General features: G+C 41.7%; 1 protein-coding gene across 1 annotated transcript in view; it reads right to left on the reverse strand.

Moving 5' to 3' along the window:
• Positions 1-5,598: 5,598 nt before the first annotated feature.
• LOC125749640 (polypeptide N-acetylgalactosaminyltransferase 13) overlaps positions 5,599-19,019 on the reverse strand; it is a 33,417-nt gene continuing 19,996 nt past the window's right edge. Inside the window, exons 10-12 of the mRNA XM_049027103.1 lie at positions 18,067-18,165; positions 17,855-17,989; positions 5,599-8,644 (exon numbers count right to left, since the gene is read on the reverse strand). Coding sequence (XP_048883060.1) covers positions 8,504-8,644; positions 17,855-17,989; positions 18,067-18,165 — 375 coding nt within the window. The 3' untranslated portion in view covers positions 5,599-8,503. The remainder of the gene's footprint in view (positions 8,645-17,854; positions 17,990-18,066; positions 18,166-19,019) is intronic.

Here is a 19,019-nt window from a genome sequence, read left to right on the forward strand (position 1 = left end):
AGACCACGAGGGGTGAGAAAACAGTGAAAATTTCTGGATAAACTAAAACCATGAAATAATGCACAACTAAACAAAAACACAGGAACTGGACCACAGCAGAACTAACGGCAACATAAATAACGGCAGACTGAGGAGCAGCACAGATAGGCACTTAAATATACACAAGGCATCAGAGCAAACAACGGTCAGGTGTAACTATTAGAGTTCTTCAGAGTGTTAGGGTTCTTCAGAGTGTTAGAGTTCTTCTGAGTGTTAGGGTTCTTCAGAGTGTTAGGGTTCTTCAGAGTGTTAGAGTTCTTCAGCACCTTCTTGTATGTCACAGTACAGACCCTGACATTAATGGTGTATTGGTCATGCGATCTTGCTCCCTTCATTTTTCCACCAGAGAATATCTCTGAATAGATAAGCTGACTTTACACCATGGTAACCGATACTGAAGGCTGTCCATTAATCCTTGGATGCACGATAGCTTAATATTATTTTTTTAGTTGAATAAGTGAAAGTTTGGACAAGTCTTCAAGGAAAAACCTGAAAGTAGTTCCTATACAAGGGTGTAGGGTAGTGTTTGATATTGGGGAGACATCATATTAATTTACATGCAAAGGTCTTTTTATTAGGGAGGGACGAATTAAACAAAATTAAATACGGGGGGGTACATGTGCCCTCCCACAGTTATTCCATTTCACTGCTGAAAGCAGAGCCCCTTGAAAATGCGGTGTGTGTTTATAACAATCGTCAGGACCTGTGCCACATATTGGATGTTAGCAGAAATGTGTTTCATTATCTTCAAGGTGTAACACCGACACTCAAGGGTGACTTTTTTCCCCCCTCTGAATGAGTGTTAGAGTTCTTCAGCACCTTCTTGTATGTTGCTCAGATATCTTCTCAGTAGCTCTTAGAGTAAAAGCAGGACCCTTGCAGACAGAGCCCAGCTTCATGTCCATCCCTGGAGCCAGATATGTTTTCAGGTCACAAGAGACCCATAGACTCTCCTTGCAAAAAATGATGCCGTATTGTTATGTAAACGAAGGCCACCGGATCCCATGTGCACTAAACTACTTACGTTCTCATGGACTCAGGTGTTACAGAAGAACAGCTCTCTGCACTGGAGGGACTGAGCAAGTGCCTCCTTCATTATGTAATTGCATGCCAAGTCCCTTGGATGGATGGACACACTTAAAAGAAAACATCTCCCTAATTAATGAACATCACAGTCCTCATTAGCAATAAAATAGCTGACCATAATAGTAATGTATGTGAACTGTAAAGGCAAATTTTTAACCCTTTGCTCAAAATTTGACACACGGATTTTCATTGTGTGTTTCGGCTTGAACAATCAAGACTAGATAAACTGAAAAAGACACTTTAAACACACAAAACCAAATAAGCCATAATGAATGTAGAGACAATGACGGTCACTTCGTATATCACCTCTGGAGCAGTAATTACAATGTGCTTTATGTTTCCCACAGAGAAATGTCAATAAAATTAAATGTTACAGTGTCAATGCATTTTTGATTCGTGGTGACTGACCCTGTCTAAAGCAACTTAAAATATATAGTTCTTACAAGTTTTGTTGTGTGTTGAAGTGGATTATTGTAAAGTCTCTATTTTGGGAGAGTTAATATCTTTGGCATCAGATCAGCCTAAGGGAATGAGGAAGAACATGGAGTCTAAAAAAGAGCCTCTTATTTCCCATGATTCTACTCAGGGCAACATCACAGCCGGTCTGCGTGACAGTGACTCGACTCTGTTATGTAGTAAGTAATCACATATGGTGTAAGGAAATGTGTAATTATGGTAATCCGCTGACAAAAACCGGTGACAAGACAGCCTGTCACAACCCCATCTGAATACACTCTCTGATCATATGATTCTTTGTACCGAGAAACAAACACTTAAAAAATGAGCAGCGTTATATTTCACAAAAAAAAAAAATGACTAGATAAAAATACATCTCACATTTTTAATACAGAAAACTTACCTTGAGGCAAAGTGTTAGACTTTGTGCATTATTGCATATTGAATTAGAAGAATGCTTACCAGGTCTCACCATCATTTCTCTACCATCCAATCTGAAACTCATCTTTCTAGCGTTTCACATAGCTATACAGTAGCCTTATTGCGGGTGAAACCAAATTGTTATAGATACACACCACATTTGTAAGCGGCTTTGCTATCAGTGGTGAAATTAAATAACAGACACACGGTATGTTTAAAAAAAAACGTGACGAGTGTGTTGGTGAAGATATTCTGTTACCCATTAGACAGTGATGGAGGGGTCTTATGCTCTTTTAATTTAAAAATAGGCTCGGTGAGGGCTGATAGACTAGCGTGATGTATGAAACCCATCAAGAATCCCCAGAAGACATCCATTCATCATGCGTCTCGCATGAGTTGGAACGGCACATGAGGACCTGCACCGCGGAATGCAACAAGATGCATCGCAAGCCGAACACGAGTGTCAAGAAGTGGAATCAAAATCTGCTGAAAGGCCGGACCAGATGCAGACCTGAACCAACCAAAACCGGACTGTCCCACCCATATTGCCAAGGCTTCAGGAAGAAAGATTCTGCGCAAGAGAAGGATTTGGGTACAGATGGTTGGTTGAGTCAGAAGGAAACTAAGACAAGTAACCAGAACTATACAGACTGATGTAGGACACACAAGCACAAAGGCGCGTGTTCTGGGAGCAGCCAGAATGAGCCCTGAGCATAACTTACCGCTCAGTATGTATTAAGTCTGGCAGTTCCTGTTTTAATTAATTCCCAGGTGTCAGGGGGCGAAACAGGAAGTTTATCATCTCGTTACTTAATCGCTTACATTATGACTAGACCATGAACTGCAAGCATGCAAGACACTGATTAAAACATACTGATAAATATGTCCTTAAAGTAAGTTCTCAGTCCAATTTGGTTGTAAAGTTTCGGTTTCAGGATGTTTTTGTCACATATGCACATTTTCGCCCCTCCGTGATATTGTGGCCTTACACTACTCGTTAGACCAAATGAATCATGTCTCTCTCTTACTTAAAATTAAAGATATTTAAAGTGTATCATAATATATGTGATATCGAGCTCACGTGAAAGTAATTTTTGTCATAGCTTTCAGAATAACTAAACACAAAATGACATTATCATCAAATACAAATGATGATGCAAAGCTGAAATAAACTCAAGGAGTATGTTAAAATTCTCATTAAAAAAACTTAATTAATTGATTAAACCTACCCCTTCCTTGGGTACATTGAAATCTGTATCATGCAGTTTTGTGACACTGAGTATATTTTAATATGCTTCAGTGAGTCCTTTCTGTAGAGCTTAGCAGCCATTAATTCTTTTCTAATATAATAACATCCTTATTACAAGTGAGCACTAATTTTTATCCTTTGTTGTGAATGATAATGAAATAATAATTTTATGCAAAAGATTACATAATTTTCTCTTGTGCAAAAAATGTAAACGATGAGAAGGAATAAAGTGAGATTTGCAGCGTAGCCCAGTTCTTCCTGAACAAAAGCATTTTGTCCTCCATGTATCAGACAACTCATTCTGCGCATCATCCTTTCATTCTGGGACGTGAGAAGAGGTGTAATTAAACGTACAAGACACTAATCTCGTATAACTACATATTACTTGTAGGGGGCTGGTGAACCGTGTTTGAGATCTATGTTAAGTGTGTGATCTGTTAAGGAAATGAAAAGTAAATAGGGGAAAGAATAAAAGTATTTATTCAAGAAGTAACAGATTCCTTTAAGTCTGTTAATGTAATGTAACTGATAATAGATTTACAAGGTGATTTAGCAAGGATGTATTTCCAGTCCTTTCAAAGAAAGTCCACGTTAGAACATTTAAATAGAGGACATACAAGGCATTACCTCACTTATGCCAATTGACATTTACCTTTATATCCATCTGGAATTTCATTCATAGTTGTATAAGGCATCTAAATTTTAAAAAGGTCAGTCAATGACAGATTAATGTTTTAATTCCATCGATATGGCTTGACAGTGTGATGTTTAAATGTTAGAGACTAGATCCAAAGGCCAGATTTTAGTAAATAAAAAGTCACTTTATATACTATATCTCTTAGTCTATGTCAATGTCATAATACGAAAAAATAAATCAAGTCAATTTACATAGCAAAGAACATAAAGATAATTACGACTGCCTTTACATACAGAACTTGATGAATTGGCACTGATAGTGTATGACATACAGCATAATTATAGTTTAATTAAGGTAATATATAATGGCGATTATACAGTCTAATGACAGAATTTAATGTGAATGTAAATATGTGCATCAGGAGGACAGTGAATGAGTATGCTGTTCTTGTGCCATGTGTGGTGGGTGTATTCAGCATATGCATGGATATACATACACAGATATACACACACAAAAACATTCTGGAAACATATAAATATATAAATACAGGTCTGATTATGACTCGTCGGATCCACGTGGCCCCTTGCATGTTAAGGTTCCATTGGGCACCTTCAGCGAGCAGAGATATGCCTGAACGACTTCTGCCGGGGCTCTCTCTGCACGAAGTCCCCGCTAAACGCGGCTAATTAAGTGCGCTTTTCATTTTCTGGTTGTGTTCCACACTGGGGACCCCGAATTCTCCCTCTCCTGCACAGGAACCGCGTAAGAAGAACAAGTTTCTCGGGGCGAAGATTCGAAATTAATGAAGCACATAATAACTCAGATAAAATTCAGTAGAAATCGAGCGGAGCCAAATCCACACGTGGTGCAAATCACATCGTTCCTAGACAAATAGAAATGCGTACGCAGTATCGAATTTATTTCTATACGTCTAGGTGTTTCATGGTGATATTTTTTTGTTAACTCGAATTTCCGATTTCCGGTAACGGCCACAGTGATTTAACGTTGCCTCATCCTGCTCAGAACAATGCATAACAGCATAACAGAACATCCCCCGTATTCCCCAGAATAAGTTTTACTCCCCTCAGTACACGTATGCTGGAATAAACCATTCACCAGCAGCAATGGGTTAATTTATGTTCTCTCTACAATACATTTGATAAGGTACAGAAATGTGTGCGTGTGTGTGTGTGTGTGTGTGTGTGTGGGGGGGTACAATTTAACCCATATCTCTTTCTTGAACATATCTTTATTTAACATACCAGTGTGTGTGCAGGAAAGCCGCACACACACTGGTCATAACCATGATAAAGAGTCATCTATAGGAAGCCTGTCCCTGTAGACCAGTTATTTTACACTGAATCTCCTTCTTAATGAAGCGTGCAGATGGGTCATCTCAAACACACCAGTCCCAGAGCAACACTTAGGTCTTTTCCTAGGAGACTGAGAGGATAAATATGGATTAAATGAATAGCTACAGAAGTTAAAGATGAATGTATATAGGCTACAAAAGTATATCTTTATTCTACATGCTGCAAACACCTACAGTATTCATTCAGCATGAAGCCAATTAAAAATAATTATAATGCTTTGAAGTCATTGCCATTCCCAATAAAGACATGCTTGGAATTTTCATTTTCCAGGTCAACATACGAAAGTCAAAAGGGAAACACAGAAGAGCAAGAATGAAGGTGGATCAGCCTCTATAATGTAGCGTAAATAAAACCAGGAAAGTTTAATTAGCAAAGTTATTTTCAGATCTTTCGTGAGACATCTCACTTTGAGCTTGCATGAAGAAGACTTAACAACTTCAGGTAATGTTCACACACGCCAATACAGCACCCTCCCCTGATGTTAAAATTGGTTTATTAGTTTTTGGTTAAACGAAGAAAAAAAAATGTAAAAAGTATTGGTCGCTTACAGAGAATGTGATTAAAGATGTTTCAATTAATTAACATTTGTCACAGCAAACATTGAGGGATAACAGGAAACAAAAGTAAATTTGAGGTAATGGTATCACATGGATTAAAAAAAGCACAAAAAATTTACTTGCATTCGAGTCAGTGAGTTAAGAATCTTAGCCATTTATTATAGTTTCAATTTCTATATTCCTCTATATTGGATGAACTTAAAAAATCTTTATAAAACATACAAACAGGTGGCAGTTACCTAACAGCTTCAAGACGAATACAAAGACACAAACTACATCACTTAGTATCATGCACTGTCAACAACAGACCTTCGAAACAAACGAGAAAATAAAACTCCAAATATTCAATATGTACAGGCAATTGGGGGCATCCAGGTACCAATCAACAACTGGTGAAGCATTTCAGGACACTAATACAGTTTGTCAACTAGTTATTTTCACTGCGTCGATTTATTTTGAAATGGGAAGAATTACAAATGGCAAATGGAAGTAATTGTCGCAGTACCAAAGCTTTTCCCAATCATGACTCGAGACACCCACTGAAATTGTTACATCTTTTGTGCTAAATCTTTTATGACTAATTCACAGGGACGGCTTCCCACGTTCTCCAAGTCTTCATTCCATGGACCACTTTTACAACTTTATTTCACAATTCCACCCAATTACAAAAAAACACAGATGAGATGTGCGTGGCACAGTGCTTTAACAGATTATTGTGTGCTGCCCATTCCCACTTCAGTAGTTCAAAATTCTTGTCTACTTTTCTATAAAAATACGAATATATTGTATATAATATGCCACATTAGAAATGTGACAATAAATAAAATCGATTATATATTTACTGCTCCATCATTCATAGAAAAAATCTTACATATCTGTAAAGTGCCAAGGGCATAATTATAAAAAAATAATAAAGATCATCAAAAATAAAGTTAATGCAATGGATTCTGAAAAAAAAAAGTATAATACAGAACAATCTGTTTTCCTTATGCTTTGCTTGACAATCTCTTTGCCCGCAGCTAAACTTGCTAAACGCATCATGATCCATTGTCTTCTGTGATTCCTTCACTCTTGGCCTAAACCCACATATACCACTAGCCACCAATAAGGGTAAACCCTGCAGTCTTGTCACTGCTTTCAGATAACAACAAGCAGCAATCATTTTACCATCGCGAGTGAAACTGACGGCATGCTACTCTGGTCAACAGAAGAGATTAACAAGGCGTAGGCAGCAGAAATGGCAACATCGGTTAACTATATATTATTTAATATTACCTTAGGGACTGTTTATGTGTCAGTCTGCTTGAGCAATTAAATTTAAATGGGTATATCATGGGTATAACTTGGATCCTTTGTGCAAAGACCAGGACAAGCTGCTCTCAAAGATTCCGATTTTAAATACAGCACAGAACAAAAACACCAATAACATATATTAACTCCCTGAAGTTATATATCTTTCATAAAATAATGTTATGTAGTTTCATTCTTTCATAAAAAAACAGAATCTTTCAAGTACAACAATGGAAAACACAAAAAATCAGCAAATTAAAAATGTCAGCATAAATAAATCGTTAGACAGTAAAGAAAAATTTAATCTTTTCATCCACTACAAGGGAATAAATAACCTTTACAGAATTCATACATGTATAATACAATATATCAGAAACTTGTGAAGACTGGATTATTTTCACTTTTCAGTTTAAAAGTCTCAGAAAACATACTGCAGTTTGATGGCCATGCACTTGATCTAACAGAAGCTTCACGAACTAGCTTTTCCAGTATTATTTTTATTGCAAAAAAAAAATAAAAAATCACTTATTTTATACATGCATGCCACAATAATATTTTTAAGGCATGTGACATTTTTGCTTCCTCAACAGAAACACTGCAGATCCGCAGCGGATCATAGAATTCACATTGACTGTGGTCGCCAACGACGCAATAAAAATGTCAGGACTTCTTTTGGTAACAGTCCGAGTCCAAATGTGCGTCATGATCGATAACATCATACATTCGACACATATATGTGCATATAATGATAACTTGCACGCACAGCAAATAAAATAACCAACAAACCTTTGTGATGTTAAAAGACTCAGGTAATACTGTCCCTGATGTAAACGTGGAATGTGGTTTAAATCAAGGGCTTTCACGCTGAGGAAGGGGTACCCTGTTCGCCTGTAAAGCAAGGGGTCAGCAGCTCTGCTGTTTTCATGTCCCTAGGTTATGAATAGTAGAATCCCCCTGGTTTAAAGCCTGAAAGCATGAATCAAGCAACTGAGGACACAAAAAAATTATATTCCACTACGTTCATGATCTTGCTGCACATACTGAAGACGGACATAAGTAAATGTTCTGAAGAACAAGTACATAAAGACATGCTGTTTTTATTTAACTGTTTCCAAACACTACCTCCACCACATAGTTATGCAGGAGGAGATGGGAAACACCTGAGTCCCAAGGAGGCAGCGGCACCTGGCTCATGGCTCCGCCCACCACATTGTCATTGGACCACTCTGACCGGCCACGCCTATCACCGACTTGGTGGGAGGGCCCAATCGGGTGGCACTTCCTTGAAGCCTTGAGGAGGTCCATGAGATGCAGATGTTGGTCAGAGGGACAGCTGTGCAGACCAGCGCAGCTGGGAGCAGGCCGGTACGACGGAGGCGGGGAGCAGGGAGGGGGATCAGACATTGAGGGTCATGTTCCTGAGCAGCCACTGCTGAGAGCGGCTGCCCGTGCAGTCCCGTAGGGTGGGAGCCATCTTGTCCTCTTCTGATGGCATGTCCAAGCACTGGTTACTGTTCACATGGAGGAGGGTCAGCCGCTAAGGACACAAACAGCACCATACAGGACAATGAGCCAAGTGCAAACAGGCATCAGCGAAAATCAACTTAGGGGTCATGTAAAGGTGTTTGTGCAAGGTTATAGCCTTGATTATCCAAAAGCATAGCAGTGTACAGCTGCACACCTCCCCGCCAAACTGCCACAGAATCATAGTCATGCTAATCGACATCTACGCAGGTTTAGGAAAGGACTTACATCACATCGGCCAAAGATGAATTCCTTCAGAAGTTTTGAAGGAACAGCAATGACATACACATAAGTAATTATCTCCAAGTAACACAGGTAGTTAGTTCAGGTCCAGACAGTACAAATCCAGACCAAGCTTTTGTTTCAGCCAACCAGTTGAGCACAAAGAGTCACAAATTACTCAACTGGTTGGTTGAAACAATATCTAAGCCTGGATTTTGACTTTCTGGACCTGAGCTATAGAATTCTGCTGAGTAAGATGAATATTTTATTTAGCAACGCAAGAACTCCAGGGAAATTGGTGAGTGCACAAAATGTTAAATAACGTGAAAATATTTGCCTTACTGGTATTCCCAAGGTGGCCACTTAATATCTATGAATGAAAATGTTAGACTGGGAAGACAAACTATACAGACACATCATGAAATACAGCACATTAACTGGATGGATGTACTTAGTTCTGATGTTGAAAAACCATTATTTATGCTCTGTCGCATTTGCTTAAGTTGAGTATTAAGGAGGCACTTTGTGATTACAGGAACGTTTGTCAGGAACCAGTGGGCTCATTCGTAAAGGTCTCGTACGAGCGGAATAGATGCAAACCATTTGTACGCACATTTATACAAAGATTTTGGGATTTAAGATATTCATACGAATATTTTGGAGGAAACAGAAAAAAGCGACATCTAGAGTTCAGACAGAAATGTGCACCTATGTTGCATCTACAGCTAGTTTTAGTGCTTGGTGGAATGCGTGTTAATAAATACAGAAGCTTTCGTATAATATCTAATATACCGCTAATACTCAGCAGCTCTTTTATATTTTACCAATATTTTTATTGCGTAGAATCTAAGTTAGAGGTGTGTGTAATGAAAAGTCAAAGCAGCTATAGGCACCAACACGCGTGCACTTTTAATAGGTATAAAATGACCCGTGTGTAAGTACGTGACATACAGCATCGTCATGGCATATTTAGTTAGAGGACATTGTTGTGGGGCCAAGTACTCAGAGAGCGAGTATTTCAAGATCACAATAATTATTTTTCCAGTGATGATTTGTGGCTTGGTAGCCATTTCAGGCTGCCAAGAATGATTCGGATGGAAATGTGTGATGAAGTGGCCCTGGCTCGTGAACGACCTACATTACGAAACCACGCTGTTCCTGTCCATCTCGAAGTACTGTCGACACTCGGATTTTTTGGCGACAAGAACATTCCAACGGGACCCGATCGACGGATCTGGGATATCCCGGCCCATTATTCCTCAAGTTGTGGCTGGTATCAACCACCTGTCAAGACGGAATACGAAGCTTCCCTAGAGTGGATATACAGGAAAACATTACAATGCGATTTGTTGTAACGTTCGGGTTTCCTAATGCTGTCGGTGGAACCTGATTAAAGCACATTGCAATATCAGTAGCTTCAGAAAATGAAGCAGTTTTTCATTCCATCAACATTGCAAGTCATCTGTGACGGCCACAACAATGGGGGTCGTAATATCCATCCATCCATCCATCATCCATCTATCCATCCATCCATTTTCTGTAACTGCTTGTCCTATTCAGCCTATCCCAAAGGCTAAAGGCAGAAGGCAGGAACAACTCAAACACCCTTCACACCTGGAGAAGTTCAGTAACTTCAGCTAACCTCAGCACAGTACCCAGAGGAGCTAGATCATGCAAACCCCACACAGATGGAGCCATAGTGAGACTCCAACCCTGGTGAAGCAATACAGCAAAGCTCTGTGCCACCGTACCACCCCAAGGTTGTTATATATACTGTACGCTATATGGACAAAAGTATTGGGACACACCTCTTAATCACTGATTTCATGTGTTACATTCAGACCCATTTATTTAGTGGCTACATTCAGTAACTTTTTTGCGGTCTTGGTCTCAACCCAGGAATCAACTTTATTTTGACTTGGTCATGTAGGGCATAGAGGACTCGAGGTTTTATTTCAAGACCAGTCAAGACCACTCATCAAAACGTCTCAGTATATATCGTAATGGCTTAATATTCATCTGTTTGTTAACACAGTACTGTGACTGGGTGTAAAACATTCTGCTTCAAAGTAGTGTTGGGCGATATACCGGTTTATACCGAAAAACGTTTTATATTATTGTTATGATATGAATTTTTCTTATACCGCAATACGGGTTTAAATAGCCCATAAATCGTTCGGAAACTGTTTAAGGGGGGGACCTTTTTCACTGCTGCACCATTAAAAATGTATCGTGAACGATCAGAAACGGAAGATATAGCTGACGCTGGAGTAGAAAATAATGAGACACTGGGGTTGTCAAAAAATCGATTCTCAGATACTAATCGATATTAAAATTAGTATCTGATTAGATGCTCATTTTCACCGTTATTGATACCAACAGTGTGGTTTTCGCCTCATTCGCCACACTTCACACAGCACCACTACATCGCAGGCGCACGAGCACGCACACTCGCGCAGCCCCTCCCCTCCTCTCAACAGCCACTGAATGCGCTTGCGCTGGTTAACACACACATACCGAGTTGGCCGAACATGGCATATGCTGCAATTGAAGGCACTTCGCAAGCTGCTTTATACTGTGACATAAATTTTAGGCCGTACTGCCAAGACCCAATATGGTGCCTCTGCTCCACATTGTATAGTGTGCTGTGTTATGTGGACTGTTTTTGTCCTTGATTTGGTCTAGCCCTGCCTTGGTCTTGGTCTTGTCTCAGTCTTGATACACTCTGGTCTTGGTAATGACTTGGTCTCAGCTTAGGTGGACTTAACTACATCACTACCATTGCCACAAATTTAAGAAAAAAAAAATTAACTACTTGTAAAACAGAACTTTTACTTCATAAAATAAAAACTACCTACTTCTAGCCAACTCTGTATTGTAATGTGGAAGTGTTTAGAACAACAGAAACACAGCCACAAAGTGGAAGACCAGATAAAGTAACAGAGCAGGGTTGCCGATTGCTGAGATGCATAGTGTACAGTATATAAATCGCCAACACTCTGTTGACTCAATAACTGCAGAGTCCCACTTCCTCTGGCATTAACCCCAGTACAAAATTGTGTGCCAAGATCTTCATGGAATGGGCTTCCACAGCCGAGCAGCTGCATGCAAGCCTCACATCACCAAGCGCAATGCCAAACGTCAGATGGAGTGGTGTAAAGCACGCTGCCACTGGACTTTGAAGCAGTGGAAATGTGTTTTGTGGAGTGACAAATCACACTTCCCTGTCTGACAGTCTGATGGACGAGTCTGGGTTTGGTGAATGCCAGGAGAACCTTACCTGCCTGAGTAAGTTGTGCCAACTGTAAAGTTTGGTGGTGGAGGGGTAATGGTGTGTCTGTTTTTCAGGGGTTGAGCTAGGCCCCTTAGTTCCAGTGAAGGGAACTCTTAATGCTTCAGCACACCAAGACATTTTGGACAATTCTATGCTTTCAACTCTGTGGGAACTGTTTGGGGAAGGACCTTTTCTGTTCCAGCACTTCAGTGCACAAAGCAAGGTCCACAAAGACATGGTTGGGTGAGTCTGGTGTAGAAGAACTTGACTGACCCGCACAGAGCCCTGACTTTAACCCCATCCTTTGGAATGAACTAGAATGAAGATTGTGAGCCAGGCCTTTACGTCCAACATCAGTGCCTGACTTCGCAAATGCTTTTCTGAGTGAATGGGAAAAAATTCCCACAGACACATTCCAAAAACTTGTGTATAGCCTTTGCAGAAGAGTGGCAGCTGTTTTAGATGCAAAGGGAGGATCAATTCCATAAATACTGTAGGTATGTATGTATGTATGCATGTGTGTGTGTATATATATATATATATATATATATATATATATATATATACATACATGCAAATGATTCTATGATGAGTGGGATCTACATCCTATATGACGCGTTTCGCCGTTTACGCAAGGTATTATAAATCTGACATTTTTCGCAAGAATGTTTCCTCTTCTGTAAGAATGTATGGACATTTTTTATAGATGAGTTGCTATGTTCGTGATCTTTGGTGGGAATGCGCCTGTGGTTAATGGGTGTTCCAGGATTCCATGTAATCCGTGTCTCGTTCATTGGAAAACGTTCATTAGGGCAAAACGTGGCATAAATCTCCGCACATGAACTGCAGAATCCAGCTCCAAACTAAAATGAAATAATTTAACTCCCTTTCAGAAGATATTGCAGAGGGGCAATTTGATCTATGTAAAAATTTTATTTCATGACAAAAACACATGCAGATGGCATGTATTTCTTTTTTGTTAAATATACAGGACTACGTTTATCTTCATAACCTACATTTGAAAGAGAAAACATTTCCATTCCAAGATAAAAAGAGGATAAATGCCAATGAAACACACACCGCAGGTGATAAGAACATTTAAATATTATTTACGACAATGTTTCTGCATGGAAGCATCCCTCTACACTGCAGTAAAAAATAGAGAATTTTCAAAATAATTAAGTCTTGCTTACGAGAAATATTGCATTGTGGGCTTGTTATTATTTTTATGTGCCTGGGATGGCAGTACCTCACAGTGAGTGTCTTATGAGGTATTTATTGTGTACACACACGGCGGACAGCTGCTAATTAAACAAAGATGACTCGGAATGGCAGGTCCTGGGTGCGGACCGTTTATCCTTTTACCCAAACGAAGATGCGAGATTGAGCTTCCATGGCTGCATGTTCCGACGCCACATCTCACAGACACCCGTGGGCCGGGTGGAAACACAGCCGAGGGAAAAAACATCTAAAGAAATTCAAGGGACCTCACTGGACACCACATTGTGTGGAGTACAGAACTTCACACAGTTTTAGACATTTTTATATGCATTACAGATCAGGGGTGGCCAACCAGTCCAGCAATCCAGCAAAAATCCCTGCACTATCGCAACGAACCGCTCAGCAAATATATGCAGCAACACACACCTTATGGTACTGTAACAGAAATATTTCTGTAGAAAGAAAGGTATTTTCTTACAGTACTTCCATTTACTCGGTGGGATTGATGTTTCAACATGCCTACGTTGTGCCTGCGAAGTTCAGTGCCTTTGGGAAATTCCTGCACCACGTTAGCATGGAGAGAGTTAAAATGGGGCTACAGGCTTGAAGCTGTAAAACCTGAAAGCAAAGTCAGGCATTACAAACAGAAGGGTTTCCCATTTTGTACCACAAAAAACAGTACATTTCCTCCCATTCAGGTAAGAAGAATGCTCTTCATATTTGCGCTGAGCTTTAACTCTGCCACAGTGATTAAGTCATGCTAGCTTGGCTAACAAACTTCTGCGTATGCGCATGACTTTTCTATCTGGGAATTGTTTTTTGCCTATGTCACCTTGCTCTCCATGGGACATACATACTGGTGAGAGAGACCTTGGGGGTGCTGTGCCGCTGGAGCTGGGGTTTAAGGGCCTTGCTTAAGGGCCCGATGATCACCTCAGTCTGCCAGTCCCAGGATTGAAAGCAGAGACCTTCCACTCATGACTACAGAGTCCAATCAGCTGAGCTACATTCTACCTCCCAAAATGCTCACCCTCCGTTGAGCCAGATTCAAACCAATGAACTAATAGAATATCACTGTTGCCTCCATAGGGCTCCACTGTACCAACTGAGCTATTAAAGAGGAACAAGCAACATCATGTAGTAATGATATATTATGATGTGGAGAGAACAATGGTCCAGTGGTTAGTTCAAGCCTCCTCAAACCTGCAAGGCTGGGAGTTTGAAATCCTCCTCAGATTCTGTATGTGTGATGTCTGTGTTACTCAGGGTATTTAATGTAATGTGGGTTTCCGCCCACAGCCCTAAACACGCAATTTAGGTGATTCAGCGCATCTAAATTGTCCCCAGTGTGCGTTTGCTCGACAATGGACTGGCATACTGTCCCCAGTATTCCCTGCCCGGTGCATCCTAGGATCTGTTCCAAGCCCGCCATGCATTGGATAAGCGATTACGGAAGGTAGAAGGAGGATGGATGTTACAGTGTTGGCAGGTCTTTTATTGCTGTCCTAATCTTCCTTATGTGATGTGCCTTTGGCCCTAGTAATGAACCTGGAACCTTGTTAACAGCAAGCTTAGCATGGGGTCAGAACGGCGCACTTTGCCTGACCTGCGGCCAAACAAAATGGGCAAAAGTCCCTCATCGGCCCTACGTCCTGGCCAGATCAGACAGAACACAAAGTACTTACTGCAGAGGACTGATTCTGTGCATGTCAGTTCACTCTACAGAAAATAAAATGCGAAAAGACGAAAGCGTAGCTGACAGATCAGGCGATGGACAAGCGGGTAGTTCGGTACCAGCAGGGATGAAGGGTAAACAGTTAAAGATAGTCAGATTGACAGGCTCAGAATGACAGCTAGACAGATACACACGCACATACAAACAAGGGGCGTAGACATGGCACCGTCAGCCATGCACCGACGGGCAGGGCTGCTGGGCATTTTCCGCAAACAGATGCGAGCAGACAAAGGTACAAACAGAGACCGGTCATTGAAATTCAATGCGTGGCGGACAAAGAGCCCATCCGCGGTGTGCGGGACGCAGATGTCCGGGGCGCCGCAGACGTTCTCCAAAGCGAGGCCTGCTTTCGTGAACAGAAGAGCACCTTTTTTACAGCGCTGGCTGCTTCAAAAGAGCCCATGAACAAAAGCAGGCACGTTTCCGTCCGCACATAAATTATCGGCTCAAAAATGAAACGGCTTCCTCGGGGCTCACTCGAGTGTAAAGGCAGCATACTCTGGATGGAAGTCTTTATATTATAATGGAATATTTACACAGGAATTTGAATATCAAGTGATATTTGATTTGACCCTGAAGCTCAATGAAGGTCCAGCTGGTAGCGTACTTTGAGAACAGCCAAGGAGCGCTCGACAATGTTGGCTATTGCCTGGCAGTCAGGCATTCCGAGTGTATATATTAATTTTTAAAAAGTAATTAGCATTAAATAGGGTTGGTATGGTGGTGCTGTGGTTAGCACTGTTGCCTCGCACCTCTGGGACCCGGGTTCGAGTCTCCGCCTGCGTCACACGTGTGTGGAGTTTGCATGTTGTTGTGGGGTTTCCACCGGGTGCTCCGGTTTCCCCCCACAGTCCAAAGACATGCTGAGGCTAATTGGACTTGCTGAATTGCCCGTAGGAGTGCATGTGTGAGTGAATGGTGTGTGAGTGTGCCCTGCGATGGGCTGGCCCCCTGTTCTGGGTTGTCCCCACCTCATGCCTGTAGCTTCTGGGATAGGCTCCGGACCCCCAACCCCCGCAACCCAGAAGGATAAGCGGATTGGAAAATGGACGGTTGGTATTAAACATATTTCACCTCCCGAGCAGCTATAACACTGACCCCCAGATAATGTCCAACATGATAAAACTAAGGAGTTGATGGACTGTGGCTCAGCAGGTTAGGTGCCATACCTGTGATCGGAATATTGCCAGTTCAAATCCCAAAATCAGCAGTCAGCAGAGGGATTGTATCCCAGGGCCCCTGAACGAGACCCTTAACTCCCAATTACTTTGTGAATAAAATCATGTCTGACAGTTTAAATGAACTGAAAGTGGTACAGAATAAGTAAGGGACACACATGGACTGGTTAAGTTCTACAGCCAATTACAGTCACTATCACAACCACGACTGGAGAGCCCTGACCTTTAACTCCTTTGCCTCCATTCCTCAAACTCTAAGTCCTGAGCAGACAAGCAGGCTTTGGCTCAAGCCAATTGATTGCATATATCTAGCTTGCATAATGTTGGGTTCTTACACAATAACCCCTTGGAACCACCCTAACCTTCCTCCTCCCTGTATTCCACACTTGAATCTGAACTGAGTGCCCACGTATCACCGCAGGGTACTCGACCTGTGGCGATGCACGTAGCGCTACTAAAATTAATAACAAGGGTTGTGAAAGAGCCTTCCTGTGGACCTCCTGCCTGGTGTTCCTTCAGGTCCTGAGACCTGCTGAGGACCTGCAGGGGTTGTGGAAGCCAATAGAGTGTTACCACCGGCTGTCCTCCGGCTTACAGATGGTCAGGTGGGCCAGGGTGACTTTCCGCATGGCAGACATGGACAGCTGTTGACGGAAGCAAAGGGCTCCTGAGCCAGTATGGTCATAAGACGCGCATGTGGAAGCACCCATACGGCACATGGTAAAACACACACCTCATGTTACACTTTGCCCATACAAAGAACGTCACTGGGCCGCCAAACTAGAAGAGGGAGCACGGTACGGCTCATTCAGCACTGTACTACCTGCTCATCAAATAAACAGACATTCGAAATGATGTTAAATCATAACCACATTAAATATTAATGGGACAAAAGCCAGCCGTGGTGTCACTCAGAACATTGCTTCCAGAAAAAGGTGGTATATGTCAAGTATTTCCTTGATTAACTGACTTACTTCTCCCATGTTTTACGGATAACCACAGCGCTATTCCAAACCATATGAACTCCATCGAATACCTCAGTAAAGGACCTTCACCAGACTGCATACTGTTAACATGCTTCAGACCAGGATTCCACTGGCTAGTGCCAAGACCACACAAGAAAACCACGTGACAGTGGCTTACACACCAGTAATTCCACTAAATTCCACTGGTAATTCCAAAAATCACAGAATACATGCATAGTACTTATTTTTGAAATGAGATCACCAATGACCTAAAGTCAGGCTTCCTCATCATATGCTATAGTACTGGGAAGAAAAACTCACTCGGTCCTCATGTAATCCAATGAAGTACTTTCGTGAAATTTTAAAACTCACAGAAATTTCCTCAAAAATGTATCCCACAGATTCAGCGAGCTTTGGAAATTTGCTCAATTTTGACCGACACAGTTCTTAGCTGCAGGCAAATGTTTCTAGGACAGGAACTACTTGTCTGGGTCACATTTGCGAAGGGAGGTCTTCTTAGCATCGAGTTCAGATGAATCATGGAAAATGTAGATGAGAAAACGTAGATGGACTGATGACACGTTTCCGACGCTAAGAGCCGCAGAGGAAGACGGGCCCACCCCCCTACCTCCGTGTCATACTCAAACATCTGGTTCCCCTTCATGTGGTGGCACTTGAGCATGATGACGGGACCATTTAGCCGCGACACATCCAGGCAAAGGTCGTCCGTCCGGATCTCTTTATCCGCAGTGTAGGAAAACACCTGTAGAGGGCGCTGTCTTAAATCAGGACATCAAAACGCCGTTGGTACATAACGGCGGCGAAGGCGGCATTCCTTACCTGGTTCCCTCCCATCCCGTGGCAGTTGAAGAAGCCGACCTTCTCGTTCTCCTTCCTTCCCATGTTGTCGATACACTGGTTGGTTTCCACATTTCGAATCTGGGGACAGCAGGGAAACGGCACTGGAAAAATATGCTGACCAGACGACCATTGCTGATGTTATCAAAAATGCTCAGAGGCACAAAAAAAACAAGCCACCTGACGGGAACACCTGTTAAAACCTATAAGCTCCCCTTGAAATTCCTCTGACGAATATGATTAAAATGTATCGGCGTTACAGCACTGGCTGGGCCACGTGAAATGAGCAGAAAGAACCTGCACATTTACCAGTGGACTGCAGAGGTATCCTCACCATTCTTATGCTGTTAAACTGAAGTAATCCTTCAAATCAGGCTTGGCTACGCTGTTAGCTTAGTGCCCACTCCCTGGTGGAGAACATCAAGCCATCAAAATCACGGTACGCGTCGCTCTCAGCTCCGAGTCTTGTGACACGGAAAAGGAATGCAAATCATCTATATTTAGCATATTAAGCAGCGAGCTTCACAAGAGCAGTGCGCTTCTTGTTATTACACCAAACCCTGGGGACTCGGTGTACGTTACCGTTACTCGACGTGCGTGCGCAGTTGTAAAATTATAATTGAACGCTTTCTACTCTAAGGTAACATTTCTGATCTCGACGGTGACACCCCGTGGCTGAAAACACTTCATTAACCGCTGTTTAGAAATGCAAATGGCAGGATAAATCAGAGGCCGGGTCTCACGAGGACTCAATTCACACGAACGCCACGATTTTTGGCATTAATATGGAAGCTGGGTGGGATACATATGTAATGTAAACCAATTATGTGATCACAAGGTGGACTCTAACTGAATAATATCAAAAGAAATAATCATATTTGTAAGAAAAAAAAGATGAGGAATCATAATCAGACATGACTGGCCGTGCTTTAGGA

Source organism: Brienomyrus brachyistius, chromosome 1 (assembly GCF_023856365.1).
Source record: "Brienomyrus brachyistius isolate T26 chromosome 1, BBRACH_0.4, whole genome shotgun sequence".
NCBI classification, from domain to species: Eukaryota; Metazoa; Chordata; class Actinopteri; order Osteoglossiformes; family Mormyridae; genus Brienomyrus; species Brienomyrus brachyistius.